The 22,547-nt window shown below is 39.0% G+C and overlaps 1 protein-coding gene across 10 annotated transcripts in view; it reads left to right on the top strand.

Moving 5' to 3' along the window:
• Window positions 1-334: 334 nt before the first annotated feature.
• Window positions 335-22,547, top strand: part of LOC122970434 (sodium bicarbonate cotransporter 3-like) — a 47,716-nt gene continuing 25,503 nt past the window's right edge. For 9 of the 10 annotated variants that reach the window (XM_044336572.1, XM_044336565.1, XM_044336571.1 and 6 more), the window contains exons 1-4: window positions 335-521; window positions 17,850-17,931; window positions 19,467-19,616; window positions 21,895-22,033. In XM_044336572.1, the coding sequence (XP_044192507.1) occupies window positions 339-521; window positions 17,850-17,931; window positions 19,467-19,616; window positions 21,895-22,033 (554 nt within the window). In that variant the 5' untranslated portion in view covers window positions 335-338. Of the gene's footprint in view, window positions 522-9,614; window positions 9,777-17,849; window positions 17,932-19,466; window positions 19,617-21,894; window positions 22,034-22,547 lie in introns of those variants that run through there. The other variant, XM_044336570.1, reaches the window with a different exon arrangement.

Here is a 22,547-nt window from a genome sequence, read left to right as displayed (position 1 = left end):
CTATTGTTTTAAAACAGACCTTAAGTAGCTTAAAGAGTGATATGATGTCAAATAGCTTGTTCTTACTCCTCATTGACGCTAAATTATTCAAATCCATTATCTTAATCTTCCAGTAATCCAAAATGATTTAAAATTTGTGGATCTAGGGTAAAATTCAAATGGATATGTTATGGATTTCAACAGCTATTGTACGTCCAACTTCGTAACACAAAAAGCCCGCTTGGGACTTTGAGGCAACAAGGAACTAGCCCCCAACTCCATCGTTACGTTCTTGGATTTGATTGGCTGAAAACGCCGGCTATTGAAAGCGTATTGGCAATCCATCACTGTCAATCATTATGGAGGCGTGTCCTTACGGCGTCGTCAGGGAAAGCACAGCCAACCCTCAGTTCACTGAAGTGTCACCGAGCCCGGTCTCCTCTGCACATCAACCGGCAAAAAAACAGCTAACGGTGGGCAGAAGACTGGCAGCAGGTGAAATGGAAGAACCTTCGGAACAAATGAGGCCCCTCTTGAGAACAGTAAGTACCCGCACGACACAGATAACCGTTAGCCCGCCGTTATATCTGTATGGCTCTTTGTCCGGGGTTACCCCTTGTTTGCCAAGCAGCCGGAGAAGTAGTAGGGATGCTTGGGAGTCAGATTCAGTGAGGCACCATCCGGCGGCTGCTATTGTTAGCCGGCTTTCTAGTTCTGACACGTGGCATGGGTACAAGCTGTGTTCAGGTCCCTCGTATAAGCGTTTATTAAAATATACAGTTTGTAGGAATGTGTTTTCCTGGCGGTTTTTAGGTGTTTGGCTCGTCTTCAAGGCTTACTAGATATTACTTGCTAGCTAATGAAATATAGCCGGGCAAGCCTGTTCAGTTAGCGTTAACGTTATTACCGTTAGTACCTGAAGTTAACGCTAATAAATAAATGTCATGTTAGCTGACAAGTTTGGACAGCGTCGTTTGTTCAAGCATTAAGCTTACATATAATTAGACATGATAAGCCTCTGGTGTTGTCTGAGTAGGTCTGTCAAGTTTATAAGCCTGTCATTAATTAACTTAACGTTAGCTAACGTTACTGTATATACGTTACCAGTAACGTTACGTTAGCTTTGTGCCGTGGCTTACATCCCCTAATGCTCAACAGGTTCACCAGTCCGCTTCTTGATGTTCTTTGTCCCAGCAAGACACTTGGTAAGATCTGCTGGAACATTTTAGAGCACATTAATAAAAGGCTAATTTGCATATAAAATGCGCCTAAAATAGATCAGCGTTGTTGTGACAGGAAATGCTGCTAATTTTGCCGTTGCAAGCTTGTGAAACGAGAAGAGGTTAGACTTGGAACCGAAAAAGAAACCATTTCCCGCAATATCAGACACGTGAATTACAGTAGCTGACACAGCAACTACCACATTCTTGTCTTTATGATGTTTTAACTGAGTTGTGGGTGAGTGTACACGAACATCCTGTTTGCTAGGTGTAACCTTACAGTCACACATGAGATGATGAGCATCAAACACACAGCAGTGTTTAACAACCCCAAAAAAGAAACTGGTTACACTGCTAAGTTTAAAATGCACAGCCAGCTGACTGGCTTGGTGTAGGGTTGTCCACTACCATGTGTGTGTGTGCGCCTATATGTATATGTGTGCATGCATGAACATGTGCATGCTTCTGACGAAACTTGACCCCTGGCTGCCCAGTGAAAAGGAGTCGCTGTATAGCTGCTTACTTCATTCCCTCCCTAGGCATGGAAGTCAGGAAGACAGGATCCCTTGGGAAATAATCCAACTGCCTGATGCATAATGGTTTCTCTGGGTTCATTAACTGTTAACCCATCAAAATTCACACAGTGAAGAACAAACCATTGTTAAACTGTGAGCAGGACATTCAGCCCGTGCGTGCATGTTTTAAAGAACATGAATCTGGTTTTAACAAGACACTTTTGTTATTTTCAGGCTGGTTGACCACTGTTATTGTCAGGAGTCTGTAAAGGAGTCTTTGTTTGTGGCATTTGGAGAGAGCTACTCGAAGGCATCGATGTTTGATGAGCCCCAGTGTTGGAGATGAGGTTATTACCATTTCATAAAGGAAATGGCAAAGGAAACAAGCAGCTCTTATTATGGCCAGGTTTTACTTGTTTAACCTGTATTGTGTGTGCTCAAGTCAAGGCCCATGGGCATCACATCCTTTTCAGTCAGGTTGAGTTGGTGGTGAAAGGGCTAATGATTTTCTGACACAGAAAGACAGTAGGGTTTTAATAGCAGTTGTATAGTTCCTTTTTAGTTAAGTTGTGTATTAGCTCTGTAATGATTTTAAGACAAGCATTCATTTTCAAACCATGCAGGACGTTTCTTTTTCTTTTATTTGAGCCTAATTGCATTATTTTCTGATGAACACAACATCCATAAGGGGTGAGGAAAATGAGGCTTGTTTAAATTCTTTTGTGTAACGCAGCCTCTGTACTGTGCTGTCTTGAAGGTAATAATCATGTGCAATTTATTTTAAAAACTGTCAAGCATGGTTGTCAAGTGATAATCACAGTCAAAACTCTCATAACTGATTCCCATTTTGTTGTGTTTGGTCATATTTTGCCTAATACATTTTCACCCTCATCTCTGTTTATAGATTACAGTAATTTGGCTCAACAGTAGTAGCTTTCATTTAATTTTTCCACAGGTGTTTGCCAGCTTGCCAGTAAGAGAGGGATTTGTACATCCTGCTGTCCCACTACTGAAAGAGGGTTTGAGTCCTGCCAGTATGGGCTCTATGACCTGAACTATTATTGGCTCAGCACTTACTGCCAGGGTTAGTGAGTGTTTCATGAAGCTCTTCTGTATGGCATTGCTTTTAATGGGTAATTACACAGAATGAGCCTCTTTGCCAGTCAGAGGGTGCTCTGTTCTTTTCAGCAATATTATTCTGATAATACGATAAAAAGAATTAATTCCTACTATAATCAGCTATAGGCTAATCGGGAACACAACAGAGAGCCTGTGCACGATGTAAACAGAGAGTGTAACTGCACAGTCTACTTTCTATAGGAAAATATAAATGTACTCAGAATGTATGATGTGATTAAACAGTACCACAGGCCACAAGCTTTTAAGTGCTTCTCGGAGGCAATGACTAGGTCCACTACAGGAATTAGAAAATTACACAGTTGGGAATACCATTGCCTTGTAATTTTTTGACTCATAGAGAAAGTTTTATTTAAATCTGAGAATGATTCTGGTTAGCTAGAGGAGGGCAATCCAGTTTGCATGATCATCTCTGTGTCTCATACATATTCTTATACAACACATTTCAATGCACTTGGGTGAAGCTACATACAGTATGTCTTGCCCTTAGTCAGATGTCCATCAACAGGAAGGGGAGTTTTTCTGACTGGTGTGGGGATTCAAAGCAGCAACATGCGGTCACAAGTCTGTTTTTCTAGCTGTCAGATTACTAATAGGAGGTCTTTGATTTGAGCCCTATTGATTGACTAAAACACTGACATTTTGAAGCTTGTGTGCACACAGACCAATGTCATTATAGGTAATTTTATGAATTTTCTGCATTTAATTGTTTTCAACTCTCATTTGTACTCCTCCTACACATTAGTTTAGCTCCTCACAGAGTGTACAAAATAATTGTAATAATTTATCCCTGTACCTGAATTAATCAGATAAGAAAACATGATTTGTATTTGAAGCCCACCTTTAAAAAAAATTGTAAAAAGTCTAAACTCAGTATAAATGAAAGCTCTGTAACTGTTAATAGTCCAGATGGAAATCAATAGTGGAAAAAGAACAAGAGGTTAGTGAAAACATATAGAGCTGCCACAAACAACTATTTTTCTATCGATTAATCTGTCGACCGCTTTACTGATTAGTCGTTTAATCTAAGTGATTAATTTTCCTCCAAAAAATCAAATTGACCATTTCATTTAAGTTCATTTTATTTTGACAACCAACTGTATGTCTTTGTATAATGCAGCACAAAACAAAATGTAAATAAAGGTTTACATATTAAAGTGCAAAACTGTAGGTTTAAACTAGCATCTCCAACATGATAAAAATAAATAAAAAGAGGATTATTATTTAAGTCAGTAGTGGAACTCCAAAAGACATCCACGTTTCTATTAAACCCCTTATTAAAGGGGCCATATTATACCCCTTTTCCACAAGTTAACACCATTCCCTGGGGTCTTAATAAATGTATCTGACATGCTTTGGTCAAAATACCAAAAGGATCAAGCACCACTGCAGCCTTCTCATCCTGTCTAAACAACCCTGTTCAGAGCAGTGGTTTGTGTAAATAAACATAGATTTTGCTGTGATCTAATTGTAATAAACGGATCAAAAGGATGCTGAAATAACTACATCATGATGTCGATTTGTAAAAAACCTTAATTCATCCTTTGTCAGGTCTGTCTGCAAGACGACTTTTAAAATGCTTGTTTTTTGAATGGAGATCAGATCGATCAGAGCTATGCTAACATTGTAGCTGCTCTATCCCCACTCAAAATAACGTCATAAAGGCATAAATATGGCAACAATGTTATGTTTATACACATAGATATCGACATACTGTGTAACTTTAATATTATATAAACTCACCAGCATTTAAGATGTTTATTATTGATGACAGCAGCTGAGGTGGTGTGTGACTCCGGCCCTCATTTTCTGGACTAGCTCTTTTCTTGGAAACTATGTTTCCAGCTGTGGAGAAGAGAGGCTCAGAAGGTGTAGATGTTGCAGGTGTATGCAAATAAGACTTTGCCAGAACAGCCAGAGAGGGAAACCTTGCCTCATTTGCTTTCCACCACTGCGGAGGATCTGTACTTTTAAGGTAGAGGCTCTAAAATCTAGAATCTCTTCTCTCACTGAATGACTGATGACATCTGCCTCATCCCCATTTTCATTCTGGCTGGATATTTCTCCTGAGTCCGACCCAAGCAATGCATCCAGCAAAGACACAGACCTCTTCTCTGTAACGCTGATATTAGGGCCTCTGTGGTATGCTGCTGTCGCTGATTCTCTGTCACTCTCCTCTTTGCTTCTAGTGCAAGGACTTGCACTTTCACCTGCAGTTTCAGGCTTTCTTCTGGGTAAAGGAATTTCAGTCTGCGAAACCTGGGATCCAGGGCAGCTCCAATTACACTAGTGTTTGTAGCATCATCTTTGTAGGCCATCTCAACCTCTCACCTTGTTGAGATTTCCTGTGCTGCAGCAGCCTTAAATTCCTGCATATGGGTGTTGTCAAAGGCTGCATTCTGTGTTGACTTCATCAGTCCTTTAATGAGTGCATGTAGAGAGGAGAGGGTCACATATGACTCCCCACTAAGATAAACAGTAACACACTAAATGGCTTGAGCGCTTGTTCTAGCTCCTCCAGCAGGCTCCACTGTTCAGCTTTGAGGTCATGGAAATGCTTTCCTCTTGGTGTAACGTCTGTGTCTGACAGAGTTGCTCTAACAGTCCACTTCTGTTCTAGCAGGAGGCTGATCATAGAGCTATTCCATCTTACACTAACATCTTGACTCAGTTTGTGTTTAGGGTTGCCCGTTTTGCCCGCTTTGAGCTGGCAAGTTCACTCTTTTTAAAATGTTCCACCAAGCACCTTGCAGCGCCAATTGCTCTTGTAATTTGTGGATTCTACAGTGTATGATTTGCCACTAGTTGTAATGTGTGGCCAGCACAGCAGATTGAAGATATCCCATGCCTCTCTTCCAACAAATTGAGGGCTGCTACTACATTAGCTGCATTGTCATGCATAACAGTCTTGATTTTACTTGCAGAAATTCCAAAGTTCTCAGTTGCGGTTTCAGTTCAGGATGCAATATTCATTGCAGTGTGTCACTCTTTGAGTGGCATAGTAGTCAAACTATAGCTTATGAGCTCCCAGTAATTGTTAATAAAATGGCAGGTTATGCCGAAGTATGCCTCTGTGGCAATACTTGTCCATGCATCTGTTGTTAAACTGACCATGGAACTGGATTAGGACTGGGCAAGTTTGACTTTCTGGAATTCGTCCTTATATTTCTTCTTCATCATGTTGGTGAAGCATTCTCATCTCCTACCATTGACAGGGGTCTCATGTCTTTGATGATCATGTTGAGGACACTATCAGTAAGAGCTGTTGCAAAATTGTGGTGAGCAATCCTTCTTTTTCAGGAATTTGCTTACATGGCTTTGCCTTTTACTGAGAGCAAGAGAGAAAGAGAGGAGAAAAACAATTACATCATAATTATTTAACATGTATAATAAAGACAGTAATATTCCCTATGTTCCTTTAACTTACACCTTTAATTATAGTGATGACAATTATTCAAATGTTATCTATTTTATTTATGGCATTCCCTTCACAAAGAAAAGTGCTCAAAAATAATGGCATAAATAAAATAATTAGATAAGGTACATGTCCCAACAAGCTGCTATAAATAGACGTAACTTAGCATTCATGCTAAACTCAGGACAGAGGAACATTTCTAGTAATTTTGCACTACCTCAGTGAAACCTTGTGTTTTTGGCCACTGGATATCTGATATTGGCTTCATGTCAGTGGCTAATGGTAGGGGAAAATTATAAGAATTGTTCCTCTGTCCTGAGTTTAGCCTGAATGCTAAGTTATGTCTATTTAATAGTAGAGTGAATATTATGGCACAGCAAAAGCTCTCCCTACTAATGGTAATTTAATAAATGTGATTAGACAACACTTACAGTGGTTTCACCTTTTCTGGCGGTCCATCATCCAGAATAGCGCCTGTGTACTTTCTCCTCAGATGCTTGTGCATAGCGTTAGTGCTGCTGTGGTATGCCATCAAAACTTTGCACTGTGTACAAATCACCTTTTTGTGTTGTGCTAATTTTAAGTACACCCATACTTTCGAAGGGTTAGGGTCTTTGGAAACTTTTCATGTAACCTCTTTCGCCACTGAGTCGGACTTGGACTGTGCTGCAGCCGAACATGATTTAAAACTGAGGCGTTGACCACAGTGTTGACTGGAGCCGACCAATGACTGGAGCCAAAAATGACAACTGACGTCATGCACGCAGCATTTAAGTAGTGATATTGAAGAAAAACATTCGTTACAATGAGTTGAAGCGCTTTGGGAATCAAAAAGGTAAATTCATAAAAATGCGTTGATTTAAAATGTTGATGTTGATGCGTTTTCAGCATTGACGTCGTCAATTACATCGACTAATCGTGGCAGCCCTAGAAACATACAAGCCAGAAATACATATTTCATGACTGAAAAAAATGTTGGTCTGAAGTGTCTATGATTTTTTTTCTTTTTTTAAATGGGGAGCCATTAACAAAAACTGGCCATAGTACCTCATTGGACCATAATACATGATAAAAAATATCATAATAATAATAAAAATATAAAAAATTTAAAATTAAAATAAGATAAATAAAATGAGAATGCCATTGACAAAAATCTGAAAGATGTGCTTTTTAGACAGTCCCTAACTTCAGCTGGTAAGTTCTTCTACTGTCAAGATGCCACGCTTTAATATCAGAACATGAGGTAAAAGTAGCACCTGTGGAGCATCAGTCAAGCATCAGTTCAGAGGGCATCATCTGTGCATGTCCAAATAATGTATTTGTATCCGTCTACACTAAGTCTACAGAGAGGATATGAAACCTCATCTGATTACAGGAAAACTTAGAAAACTCATCAACTCCATTAGTTTGCTAAGTGGTCTGAGTGTTGATGGTTGCATATTAGGGGAACTTGATTTCTTGGTGGGTCATGATATAAACTGGTAAGGATAATTGGATCTAAGACTTTGAGAGGTTAATCCTTGTCTCCAAAGCCTCTTTCTTGGTTGTGTAAAAACTAGGAGGTGCACACGCAACCCTGTGCCAAAAAATCCTCCTGTCCTCCTATCTAACTAGAAACTGAAAGTATATATATTATACATTTCCTGTAGTCATCTTTTATCACCATGACCAGAGTCTCATGTGTTTCTTCCTGGATTTCTTCCATGGAGGCAAATCTTCTAGGCATACAGTAGTCGTACACTGTCTATCCGCATATGCGATAACTACACCCTACTCCTGTGCTATTGATGGCTTCCAGGAATTTTTGGGTTTTTTAGGACAAGAATTACACAAAGTTGCATTTTCATAGACAGCGTGATAGCTGAAACAGAGCACTACAGGATGTATGATTAAACTTGAGTAAGAGTCAGTGCAGTTGCTTTTAAGATGTCTGTGAAGATTCACCGTCATCCAGGTCATGGTTATCGAAGGAAGGTTGAATCGAGGGCAACTGGACCTTGATCCAACCCTCCTAGGATTTGCTTTTAAGGCAATTACTTATCCTTTACGTAATATATAATATATATTTATATTTACTTACTCCTCATATGCTGAATTTCTTTACATTTGCGATTAGAGTTGTGCCTAAAAAGTGCGTTTGAACTTGAGTATTTTGTTCCTACTGGAAATGAGGAGAAGCTGTCAAATCCAGTCCAAAGGTGCCTACCACCACAGACCTACATTGACACTTCTTTGTCCACAGATATACAAAATACCATGAACAGAAAGATACATTGTCCAATAAAATGTTTGGTAAAGACTTGAGTTTAAATCCAATTCTTTTCTTTCATTCAGGCTGTGCTGATTTTTCCAATAACATAACATAACATAAACATGACTCTACCCCTCTTCACTGGATGTACATTTTATCTGCTGCCCTTGGCAGGCCGGGACACTGGATGTAATGCACAGCTATAGTAACCAGTTGTTATCTGTACTGTTCATGATAATATTCCCCTTTGTTGTTGTTTGAGACATGGTTGACACTTGGTAAAGCAGTTCTGGTAAAACTTCTTAGTGGCTATCAGAAGGATGCTGTTGTTGTTCATCAACTCTGTAGTCTGAATGTGTTCAACCCCATGAACATTAGCGCAGTGCCAGTATACAAAACTGTATAAGGTCAAAGCTGCAAATTATTGTGTAAATGATAAAAAAAATCAATTTTGTACCACAACAAAAGCTAGTTAGCTGCATGATACTAGTGCATATGGCCTTGCTGTTTGTCCACTCTGCACAAGAACTCTGGCCAGTCAAATTTTCTTGGTACTTCAGCTCCGTGTAGGTTCAGCTGTTAGGTTCCAACCTTTCTATTTAATTTCACCCACACTTTATATTGAACCATAGTTCTTCGTGAAATTACAGGTTGTCGAAAGACATGTCCAACCTTGAGTCTATGATAAGAATTGTGAATGTCAAATTCAAAGGCACAAAGGCATGATGTGGAGTCTTAATGAATACACTGCTATCTGGCTTTTTTCAACTCATTGCACCCTCTGAAGAATGCCAAGCCAACGCGTGTGCTTGTTTCTATTTATCTGTGCTGGGAGTGGCTCTTCATTTGTGACCTGAATACCTCAGCGGGTGAGCATTTGTATGTCCTCCAACTGTGTGTGTGTGTATGTCCTCTGTGTGGTTGGGTGTATGTGTGTGTTTTTAAGCTCTTGGCTGGGCGAATAAAATATTCATGGTGGAATGGTGGGATTGGCTGCTGAGCAAAGAGCGGGCTGACAGGGTAGAGCAGAGCACTGTGTGTTCTGAAGCAGCTTGCTCCCTCTCTCTCTTTCTCTCTCTGTATAAAGAGATGAGCAGAGGAAGAGGGAACAGACGAGTGCGACTGTGTCTCTGTTAGTGCTTAGCTCACATACGTTCTACAAGAGATAACCCTCCGATAGAAGAAACTGGCTAACATCCCTGCTGCCTTTGCTTAGGATCTAAATGGACGAACAGAGTGAAGGGGAGCATGTGCTTACGGTACATCTGGTCCTGTGTGTGTGTGTGTGTGTGTTTATGTGTGCCCAACTGTCGTGGTCTGCACTTGAAAGGGATCCAGTAGCTGTGTGTGCAGTGTTTATAATGGTTTGTCCTCTTGTGTTTTTGTGATGTAGAGTGGAGTTGTGGTCTGTGCTAACAAATGGGGCAGGTGGTGATTACATTGGCCAGAAGGAAAAAAGGTGTGAGGATGAAGGAGGATAATGTGAAAGAGGGAAGCTGTTGCCTCATTAGACACGCCTCTCGAAATGGAAACATTTCCCTTTTAATCTTTAATGATAATGAAGGAGTGGGACAAGGAGAACAGGAAGGAAGAGAGAAGAGTATCAGGGAGAGATGGGTGAAAATGGGTCTGCCAAGGTAGCTGAATACAAACAAGATGCCTGCTGTCAATAGAGATGATGTTTATTGACTGAAGTGACATGAAATGAAATGCTTGCTTCCATTCAGTCTAGCTAGAAGCACTGATGGCAAAAATTGATATGCCCAGATTGGGAGCAATGAGCAAGAGGGAAATTTTAAAATCAGGCACACATAAAGAGAAGGGAAAACATTTGTGAGTAGTTATAGGTAACCAGTACAAAATTGGTACTGGTTCCTGACTGGTCAGTACCAAAATATTGATAAACTTCTGGACAAATGGTGCTGCTGTCGGTATTTATGTAACGTTAATTCATTCTAACATAGTAGGCATTTTCAAATTCCTAACCGTCCCCAATGATGACAAAGCTGCTAGCGTCAGGCGATTACATTTGATGTTGCGTAACTTCATGTTTACATTCTGTACTCTCCAGTCATGGCTGACAGAGAAAAACATTCAAAAGTGTGGGCTCAATTTACTAAATTTAATGCAAATGCAGCCAAATGAAATATCTGTTAAAAGGTAGTTGCGTGTTAAGGGGGTAACAACAGCAACCTCATGAAACACTTACAAATACAACATTATATAAATCTGAAACAGTGCAGCGTGTTTGACTGCTTTAGCAAAGCGGCTGCTGTACCTACATCCTCAGTGCAGCCTCCTGGCTCCGATGCTGATGGGATTTGCCAAACTAAAAATGCGACTGTCTCGACCTCATCAAGTAAAGGTAACACTCGTTATCGATATAAATATAAGTCTGTAGTTATTAACTCAGGACACAGTTAGCATCGGTTTTAAGCACTTCTTATTTATGTTCCTAAATAATCCCATAGACAATGTCAGTCAAGCAGCAGCCACAATATATATATATATATATATATATATATATATATATACATACACACATATATGTATATTTATGTTTATACATATATATATGTATATATACAGGAAACTCAGGAAACTATTAACTTATTTCTGCAATTAAGTAATAATAAAGTAACTGTTGAATCCTTCCTTTCACATCTTTTCATGTGTGAGTCTCAAATACTCTCCAAATTATTGACAAATTTGGATAAGTATCAGTATTGATATCGGTATCGATAAAATCCTAACGATACCTATCCCTATTTGTGAGGCAGAGATCTTTGTGTTTATGTGTGTATGTCTGAAAAGACTGTGCATGTTCGTTCCAATGGAGACTATTTGAAGTATCTGTTCATAATGTTCATAATTTCTCCAGAGTAAATTATCTTCCTAACTGTTAAAACTAAGGGATTTAACTGCATCTTCACTCAGGAGACATTAGGTATACACAAGCTTGTTAGCTGCCCTATCCAAATGTGGTGGGACTCCAAGGATGGGAAGGATTGAATGGCTAGTCAGCAAAAGTCAGCAAAACATAGCTGCCTGATCAACTTGTTATTGCTATTTTTGTGTTCGCTTTTGTTACTCAGCACCTGTAAGCACAAATAGATGCATGTGCCTTCCTGAAAAGACTTCACATGATACATGTACATATACACTGAAATGTACATCGCTGTATGTTAACAGTCATGTGTAAGTGCTCATTGTCTATTTCTCTTTCTTTGTTTTCAGATGTAATCAAATTTGTTACATAATTTTACATTAATTGGCAGTAAATATATGTTGCTATTCTAATCTGTACTGCGTAAATATGCATTTGTTTCTGTATAACAGAGAGATATTCTGTAATCTCAAGGGACAGGTCTCTCACTATGTAACACCTCTCTTACGTCAGTCTCTATCGATTGGACCAGAGCCGAGCAAAGCAAGGCTGGCAAAGACCTGAGATTAGAGGGAACCAGGCCTGTTGGCACTTGTCTGGTTGGCTTAAGAGGTGCATCACTGCTATGTGTTTAAATCACTCCCACCCGACAGTGAGGTTAACCTACATCTTGTCAAACAACAATAAAATTATTTCAAATGTATTAAAATGTAATGCATTACTTTTTAAAATTAGTACTGTAGTGTTCAATTCTGGTGAAGTTACAAATATGCAAATATTTTCCAACAAGCACTTAAATAAATGTTTGTAATGACTTGTAAGTGTGGAAAGCGTCGGACATAATAACATGCACATCTGTTCTACATAATATTAAATAACATAATTCAGCACAATTGCAATGCCATAAATGTTACAGCTGTGAAGATTGTAATGTTATGTTTTCATTAAGACCGTATCAGAGGTGTGAATTGAGTAATTATTGAGGCAGCACAGTGCAAGGTATTATAACATCCTATTACATGCGTTTATCGGAAACAACACCACAAAATCTAGCCGCAACAAATGCCATAGAACTTAGACACTATGTTGATGTCTGAATTCCTTAGTATGTAGCACATCCTGTGTGTAATGTTTCCATCGCCTAGCAGCACTGTCCCAGGATAATACTTTTTGGCAATGAGCTCATACAGAGTTAAGTTAAACTTAGGTTTTTCAAAGCTGTTTTCAAGCATTGCCATGTTTATATATTGATCACAAACACCTCCATATACACACATAAACAGAATTTCACAAGACTGTCCTGACCATACCATTTGACATGCCCATTTAACTTTAACTATCCCTTGTTTAGAGAATGCACACATGGTAAGCCTTGTGTTCACTCTTTAGGTTTGTGTGAACCTTAAATCCCCCAACCCTGCATAAAACCCAACACAATGCTGATTTTTACCACCTAAGCTGCTGTAAAAGCCAGGGAAAATCCTCATATGCAGATACACTCACCGTAATGTGCCAGCCTTTTATCCGTCATGGAAAAACTATAGTAGGTAGTCAAGCTTTCTGTGTTTGTGTTTTTAATTAATGTGTCCATGATGTATTGCCTTTTATATTATCTGAGGAGCAAACAATAGGTCTGTCTCCCTTTATTAGATGCTTTATTAATTCACAGAAATGCCCCTTGACCAGTATTAGACTGCTGCAATAAAGCCCCTGGAAAAATGGTTAAATATTTGTGACTAGATAATGTTAAAGTTTGAAAAAAACAATATTATTTAAACACTTAAAACTTCAGATCAGATATGAGCCCTACCCACTTCAAACCACTGAGAGGAGCTCAAACAAAGAGGAATCTCTCACATGAAATAACCAAAACTTCTAATTTTGGGAGAACATTGTGCGTTATGTATGACACCATTGCTCATATTAAGAAGCTGATTTGAGAAAATAGGTTTTTGATGCCTGTAAAAGTTGAATTCAGATTTTGCCAGTCATTGGATGGCAGAATGTGGCACATCCTCATTAGTAATGTTTCTGTCATGTTGCAGCACTAATGTCTCAATGGAGAATAAAGCTCATACCACTGTTTAAGCCCCCCTCCACTCAAAAATGTATACTTATTGTTCCTTCAGTTAGTTTAGCCTCCAGAAGGCTGTTTTCACTTTCATCTTCTGAAGGAGGAAAGTTTCTCTGTGCTTACTGAACATCTCAGTTTAAGGTGTGGGGCTATGAGCATGATTTATGACATCACAACTAGTTAGGAAGCTAACTGTGGTCCAGTATACAACTTACACAAGTGTAATGTGGAAACCTGAAGCCCCGTAGTGCACATACACTGAGAATGGATCTTTAAGTTTTCAAGTGATGTTTCCATGAATCTCTGTATCTTGATTAGGGGTGTAATGGTTCCCCAGTTTTGGGGTCACTGTTCAGAATGTTTTCGGTTTGGCAGGGGGAAAAAAGAAAGGAAGAAAATAATATTTTTATCCTTTTATTTGAAAAATATAAACATCTAACAACGGCTCATTGGCCAAAACTATTACTAAAACAGTTTAGTTGTGCTGCAGTGGAAAATGAAAACAAACTTTCTGTTTCCTGCAAGGAGTCAGGACACCTGCTGACAGCTGTTTTATGCTGATTTATGGTTGCTCAGCACTGGTTTTTTAAAACGTGTTGTCTGACCACATCAGAAATCAAATGTGATTATAGTTGTTCTGAACGGCTTTACTCAAAGCCTGAGTCAAAAGCGAAAAAGAGGGGAGGGGGAAAGGGAGACGTGATATTGTTTGAAATACAGGGATAACGGCGCATATTATAATAATAATGGCGGCAGTGGCACTACATGAGCATGGGTAACCAGGGTAACTTGGCTAAGCCAGTGAGCATACATCTATGAGCATGCTACAGCTAAGTGGTGCACTGCCAAAACGTTCTGGGTGGAACTCAAGTGTTAGAATTATTGTTCCACCCATTAGAGTAAGTGGATTATTAAAGTATTTTGACAGTAATTGTTTGCGTCAGGGAGCATACTGAACCGAGGAAAGTCGTGTACTGAACCAAACATCCTGTATCGAACGGTTCAGGATGATTACATGAACTGTTACACCTCTAATCTTGATCATTAACTGGGATTTCCTGTATAGTCTAGTTAATCCACTGTTTGGATCTACTTAGGTTTGGTGGCATATTTAAAACAACCACAATGATCACCACTGGACACAAGGTCTCTCTGGCTCCACATATGTAAGAAAACAGGGCTAGGCACATGTGGTCTGTTTTTTTTTACTGGATAAATTAGGCCAGAGATGCATCTGCCTTCTCTCAATAGCCCCCTATTGCTGTCACTATATGGTTGCTTTTCTTGGGAAGAAATGAATCTTACTCAGCTGGCAATTCTTCTGCCCTCCCCACTGGCAATGCTCCTGTAGCCCAGTCACAGCTGTGCTTTGTGGCCATAATGGCCAATCACCTCCCTGGCCTGGGGACTGCGGGTGACAGAGTAGGAGTTTATTTTGAACAAAGCTATGTGACAGGTTGCATCATGTGCTCTTAAATTGTACCAAGCAACGTGGTGTTAAGGGCACAAAAGACTTTAACACGTGCCTATACTTCGCTAAACAGGCACAACAACAACATGCATAAAACGCATGATAATGGATGTTAGTATGTAAACAGGTGTTGCACAGTGAGACAGATTTATGTAAGTGGTATTTTAAGAAGCTTAAGAATAAGACGATACTCATGAAACATATACCAGCGTTGTTTGCTTTGCTTGTAAACATTGGTTCACGTGATTCTTGCAGAATGGGAAATTAGCTATGGCCACTAGCCAAACTCTGATAAAAGATTTACTGTGTTAATTAATTTTGTTTGACTTGTTCCATAAATAAAATCATATTTAATATATCACAAGATATTTAATTTTGTTTTGACCCTGACAATGCTTAGGTTTTTGAATTGAGTGGGTTTTTTTTCCCAATACTACACTAGAGTGCTTTTTTCAGTGCCCTTCAACTAAGAAATCAAGAGAATTTGTTAAACTTTCCAACTAAAATATGTAAGATTAATAAACAAGCTAGTAGTGATTTGTTTAGGTGGACATCTCTTTCAGTTCTCTGTCCTGACTTGATTGCAGCTTACCATGTGTCTGAAACCCTAGACAGTTTCCAGTGCTTCTCTGTCACAAGTGACCATCAGGATTCAGTCCAGTTTTAGTTACCCTTGGTCAGTTTTACCTGCCCTTGGAGTGCTGTGGGGAGAAGATCACCAGTTCCGAGGGACAGATAAATTTCTTGCTGCTTTTCTGCCTCTCTGCAGCTGAATTATTGCCGCTCCTCATCAAGACACTGTCAGAGAGCAACGCTGCTCATTATCATGCAAATCCACCAGCAACTGAGAAACACGCACACACACACACAGACACACACACACAGGCTTACAAGTGCACACACAAACACAATCACAGATGGCATCATTCATTGTAGGTGGGGTTCTAACAGGGCAGTGATTATGGTAATATATGTGCAGAAATCTGAATGTCATTGAAGACATGCTTATAGTAGTACATCAGTAATGAAACAGGGAAAGCAGGAGATGGACAGTACGTGCTTTCCATCAGAATGAAATTTCTTTGTGGTCAGTGGAGATGACTGGCATGTTAGAGCCAAGATACGAGAGGCCCTGATGTCATACACGTATCATGTATCCTTTCAGCATGTGGCTAACATCATCATCACCTTTTGTTTCCACTCTCTCCTGCTTGGCAGCAGTGCTTCCTTGTGATTGGTTTAAGAGATTGAAAGAATCCTCCAATTGGGGATTGTGTTGCATCAGTGTTTGTCCATGAGGCAGGAGAACAGCAGATTTGCTTCGTTGACATGCTGTGTCTGTCGATTATATGATATTACTTATATAAAAGACTGAATGTGGCATGTTTAATGTAGTCATTTTGGGATCAACCTACTGTGAGCAGAAAATAATATTTATTATTTAGTCTCATAAACTGTGTTTTGCAACCTGTCCCAACCTGTTATGAAAACATAAGCTTAAAAAAACAAAAAGCAGGACTAAAAGAAACTGTAAAATAGGATCCCTACTATCAGCCAATCAACTGTCAGAAACTTACTGTCATATACCCCTGATTCAGCCTATTCTTATGAACCTGGCAGTCAGGCAGCATTATCTCACTGTCACCATGTGGTAGTGATATACCCTATATGTCTGTGTGTCTCAAATAGATGTTTCCTTCCTGGTCACAATACATCATGCTGGAAGTATTACAGTTATTGGGACTGCGAAATACAAATTTCTCACGACTCTGGTATATTTTTCAATACACCAGTGCCCTGTTGTTGAAGGGATTTGGCATGGATGCTTGCTTTTCTTTGTTTAGTGTGAATTTAAATGTATTTGTTATCACTGATATGGGGGGGGATTTAGGGGATATGATGTTATGAAGTGGAAAGAAGCCAAGGGAGTCTGCTTTTATTATTTTTTCTGTAGTTGTGGTCTAGAGTGACATCCATATCATATAACATCCATTGCTGTAGTCTGGTGATGGACCCACAGTGACATCTCACAGGACATTTTGTTCTCTTTTGGCCACACATGCAGTAGTAATTGGAGACAGTGTCTCTGTGCCTTAAATGTCCTGGCACTTAAGGGCAGGGAATCAAGGGACCACTAATAACAAGGTTGGTATTAGCTGGGTTTGACTTCTGAAGGTTTATGGTATTGTTTGTGTGTGTGTGCATGTGTTGTCTTGTGCTTGTCTGTCTTTGTGAGTTTGAGTTTCAAACTGAATGTTTTAGCAAAGTTCTGCCTGGTCTTTTTCAAGGGCCGATTAAGTGTTAAGATTAGAATTATTCCTGGGCTGACTTTGGGATCAAGGTTGAGATTAAGCATGTAATGCTGATGGTTGGTAAGCTGATGGTCCTTGCTCCTACCCTGGTAATTCCCCACGTTCTGCTCCTACGAACAGACTCATCTCCCACTGCCTCACCAACAGATCCTACATCTGTCATTCCAGTTTCCACAGATAATGGAGTAAACAAGGTTTAATCAACCCAAAGAGTAAACCTATCAAATCTGATATCTTTGTAATGAGAGTCTATTATCTGTCATTATCAAATGCGTGTCAGACAAGCTTTTAATATTTTATGACATGTTTTTGTCTACTGGTATCTCTCCAAGACTAACACTTACAGTGGAGCAGTATTTAGTGTCTAATGAGCTGTATGTAGAAGTCTCATTATAGTTTTATTTTTCAAAACATAAAAACATCACCCCCAAACATATTTTGACTGCTTTAAGGCCAATTGCTTGTGAAAAATATGTATTCTGGATACATGATGATCATTACTTATGTCTTTAATTGTGTACCTTGATGTCTATTTTCTCCCTCTCTTCATCTCTTTTGCTTTCTCTCCCTCCATCCTGTCCTTCTCAGGGTCTAGATGAGGAGGCAATAGTTGACCATGGGAAGACCAGCTTCACCCCACACACCAACTATGAAAAGGAGGATTTGGAAAGTAAGTTTAAAGCCACACAGACAAAGATTTCCCCTTCTGACTTTGTGCTATTATTAAGTTATCAAAAAAATTAAAATATATATTTTAATATTGTAATGTATATCTATTCTTGTTAACATTGTTATTGACTATGTGATTGATTGATGAATTTAATAAAGTTATTGATAAGATAATGGATGGAGTGTTCCATCTAATGAAGTGTCAGTGCTGTTTACATGTGGAGAAGCAGGACCACCAACAATATTACCACTACAATATCTCCTTTCTTGTCTCTCTATCACCCCCCTCCAGCTCACCGCTCGGTCTTTATGTGGGTCCACCACTTCATATTTTCCATCCTCCATTCAATAATATCTCCATTTATACCATTCTCTGCTTTTATGAGACCACTTGAGTCCTCTGCTTTCTGTCTAGCTAAGCTGTCAGTTTTTTTCCACCCTCTCCTTTCATTTTCTGTCTTTTCTATTTCATCCTCTTCTCCTCCTTCTCTGTCTGTTTCTCTCCATCTGTTCACCCGATGTGTATGTCGCTTCTGCCTTCCGCTGAGCGCCACGTCTCAGTTTCATTCCTCCTGGGTTCTCTCTTGAATTGTAGAGAAGTGACTCATCTAAGAAAAATGAGTATTGGCAGAGAATGTAGGGCAGAAATAGGGCGTTTGCATCTCAGAACAGAGTTCCTGTGTGGCAATAACAATAAATAGGGGAAGTTGATAAAATATTGGGGGAAAACAGAGGGGTGAAAAAGTTCAGTTTTGTAGTCTGGTTTCTTCCTTGTAGGTTATCTGGACCACTCAGAAGACAAATAACTTCTTTCCGATGTTATTTTAGTTGTACTGTATACGATTGTCCATTTGTGGGACTGTGTTACTGTTTTTAAAAGGTTTAAATAGTCAGTTTTATGATGTATGTTAAGTATTTATAAAATGTACAGTAGCAGTTAATTTGTTGAATTTGGAATTCCATTTATATTATGGCATGCCCTCTGGGAGAAATTTGAATTACCGTAATAAATACTTTGTTGGTTTATTTGCTTTTGTTGCTAGCAGAAGCACAAGTCCACAGTGCTGTATTTAGTGGATGAGCAATGAAATAACATAATTTGCTGTTTAAAAATAGTCAAGATTGTACCCATCAGATGTTACAGAGCCTTTATTTGTGAACAACGTGAAAACAACATGATTTCAGTGTAGGTCCAGAATGATATAAAAATATAGCAGTTATGGACCTTTATATACAAAATATGTATTGATTTGTTTTGTCAAACAACATGATAAGAAAACATGCTTTATTTCCAATAACATGAAATTCTTTAAAATGTTTCTCTTTACCACCACTTAGTGGTATTTTTGAGTCAGTTTGTATCATGATAGTAAAGATATAACCTAAATTGTGATTTCTTCTTTTATGCTATTTTATCTTTTAGTATTATTCCAAAATACTATTCTTGCATTCCTATCGTATCCTAATTTTCCCCTTACTTTGTATGTGAGTGCAGGAAAGGTGTCTGAATTGGTATTCTTCCTTTCTTTTCCCCAGGTCACAGAGCTGTCTACGTAGGCGTCCATGTTCCTCTTGGAAGGGAGAGCAAGCGGAGGCATCGCCACCGAGGACACAAACACCACCGAAAGAAGAAAGAGAGAGACACTGAGGAGGGGAAGGAAGATGGCAGGGAATCCCCTTCTTATGGTTGGACTGTGTTCCTAACATATAACACAAAGCCTAAATGTTTTAATGCCCCTAGTTTCTAACAACTCACACACAACTCTTTTTTTTCATTTTCTCTCTCAAAATACCCCTTTCTACTCTTTTTCTATCAGAGCAGTACTGTGCCTTGCATATCTTACTTTTGAGAGCCTTCAGCTATGTTTATTCGTACACTCACAGAACTCGCTTCAGACAATAAGCAGAAACCCTTGCAATCCATAATAGATAGAACTAGCTTGACTCTGTGTACCTCTCAATTTATTTTTATTGGTGGGAGTATTCTGGTGCTTGTATTTTACAGAAATTCCTTACATATAGATATATTGCTAGTTATACGGTATGTGTTACCAGTCTGTGATGCAATGCTTAGATTGGTAGATTTGAATTGCCACTAAGCTTATGTTAATAAGAGTAATGGGTTTTTTACTTTTTACTGCCAAACCTCGTTGGTAAAAGAGTGACAGGAAAGGGATGCAAGTGTGATATTATGTTGTGTGGAATCAAACCCTCCCTTAACAATGCACAGATTGCTAGTTTAGAGCAGCACTTTGCTCAAACCTGCTGTGTCTCTCCACCTTTCAAACAGTTCTGAATAAAACATTCAGCTCTAAAAGGCATTAAAGGCCACTGGGATCTAGTCTCTGACAGTGATTGAAAGCTATGACATTTTAAGCGATGACATATGCGCTTGTGTGTTCAGCACCACATCAGCTGCTAGACTCATTAGCACCCAAACAATGCCTCAAAGTCTATGATGTATTAACTTGTGCTTTATGACAACACCACCAAAACATTATCAGTTGTTGTCATGTCAAGCATTGAGGGCACTGAGGACATCACGATTTATAAAACAAATGTTCTTAAACAGCAGTCTGCTCTTTACAGTTAATGCTGCTGCTAGAACATTTTGAGCAGAGACCCACACAAATCCCCCATAGCTGCTGAGTTGGGTGGGAATCTAGATTATTGAGACTCACATGCTGTTAGGTGTCCGTCTATTACTACACAAATCTATCTTCTATTTGAATAGGGCAGATGATAATCAGTCCCTTTTTATTTTTGCAAATCGTTGATGAAAAGGAGTTGGCAGGTTTTCCCTTTCTCTTACATCCCATATATTGAATATACATTTTTGTGTAAGTGTAGGGCTGCGCAATATATCGATATTATATCAATATCATGATATGAGACTAGATATCATTTTAGATTTTGCATATCATAATATCGTGATATGGCATGAGTGTTGTCTTTTCCTGGTTTTAAGGCTGCATTACAGTAAAGTGATGTAATTTTCTGAACTCACTGGACTGTTCTAGCTGTTCTATTATTTGCCTTTACATTCTTAGTCATTATATCCATATTACTGATGATTATTTTATCAAAAATCTCACTGTGTAAATATTTTGTGAATGCACCAGTAGTTATTCCTACAATATTATCGCAATATTGATACTGAAGTATTCGGCCAAAAATATTGTGATATTTGCTTTTGTCCATATCACCCAGCCCTAGTTCAGGTTTAGGTGTGTAATAATGGTTTACAGCAGCAGCACCTATATGAAATGAACTGACATGTGCGTAATTCATACCAGCCCACCACACAGTGTACCAATGTGCTAACAGAAAATAACGCTTCCTTCTTCACTTCCAGTCATTCCATTTCTGCCTCCCTGTGGTGTTCAGTCTTGTAATCTGCCATATCTGTTTCCGTTTTTCAGTCTGGTTCCAGATGTCCTGATATCTAGCCTCTAATTCAATCAGACATGAGAAGAAGATTGCTGAAAAGAATCAGAGTTTTCATTATTTTCTTTCGCGCACTTCACCTAAAAAGATTTCTCAGCATCAAGACTGCAGATGTGTTTTTCTTTGTGATGCAGAATGAAAAAGCAGATACAGTTATATACTGGTCTTACTTTACTCTATCTAGCTTGAGAAGGAATGAGCGCAACTGTGCTGACAGGCCACAAACTCATACATGTACACACACAAATTCTCTTCCACATTCAATCAAACTGGTCGTGAAGTTTCTGTTTCTTAGTGCCATTTCCTCTTATTTTATCTCTGTTTCTGTGGGCAGATTTTTTCCTCAAGCTTCCTCTATCTGAATGCACACTGAGGAATTTTACTTCAGGGGCAGCTCATAATAAGCATGGTTTATTTGTACTATAAGGTGGAAATCAAAGCATATATGCATGTATGAGATAATTGTAATCCCTGTAAATACTGTATGACATTTGGCCTTTCCTCACTCTTTGTCCAGACACACCATCCCAACGGGTGCAGTTCATCTTGGGCACAGAGGACGATGACCTGGAGCATGTCCCCCACGACCTCTTCACTGAGCTGGACGAGCTCTCTTTCAGAGATGGCAGTGCCACTGAGTGGAAGGAGACTGCCAGGTCAGAAAACATTTGAAGGGGTGAACAGCATGATGACAACCACAAAGACAATACAGTGTGTCATTAATCTTTTAGCTTTTTTATGAATATTATTTTGTGTGATTTTTTTTTTTAAGAATTTGTGTGGTAGCTTTTCAAAATAATCATACGATAGAATAACATGATTAGGGGTAAACTGGAAGCCATGATTAGGTATTGGGATCCTATGGCTACACCTAATTTTTAAGGGAAGAGTCTATTGGAGATTTACTTTTCCATAATTTGGTATTTTATCCACATGATTAAAATACTGTCTAGTTATCTGGAGAGACTTGCATTTGGCTTTGTTGCTCTGTGATGTAGCCCTCAAAATCTGCAGCGATCCCAAAACTTGATTTTTTTTCAAGCCACCTTCTATTGGAAATCACCAAGATACACAGACCAGGCTCATACCAACCTTAGGTCACAAATTAACAACATCAACAGGGTCATTTTACTGAGAACTTGGAGTTTGAAAATGTAATTGTGACTTGGC

The sequence above is a fragment of the Thunnus albacares genome, chromosome 19 (assembly GCF_914725855.1).
Source record: "Thunnus albacares chromosome 19, fThuAlb1.1, whole genome shotgun sequence".
Lineage (NCBI taxonomy): Eukaryota > Metazoa > Chordata > Actinopteri > Scombriformes > Scombridae > Thunnus > Thunnus albacares.
The sequence above is the reverse complement of the archived record's forward strand: the minus strand, read 5'-3'. Positions and strand labels throughout refer to the sequence as shown.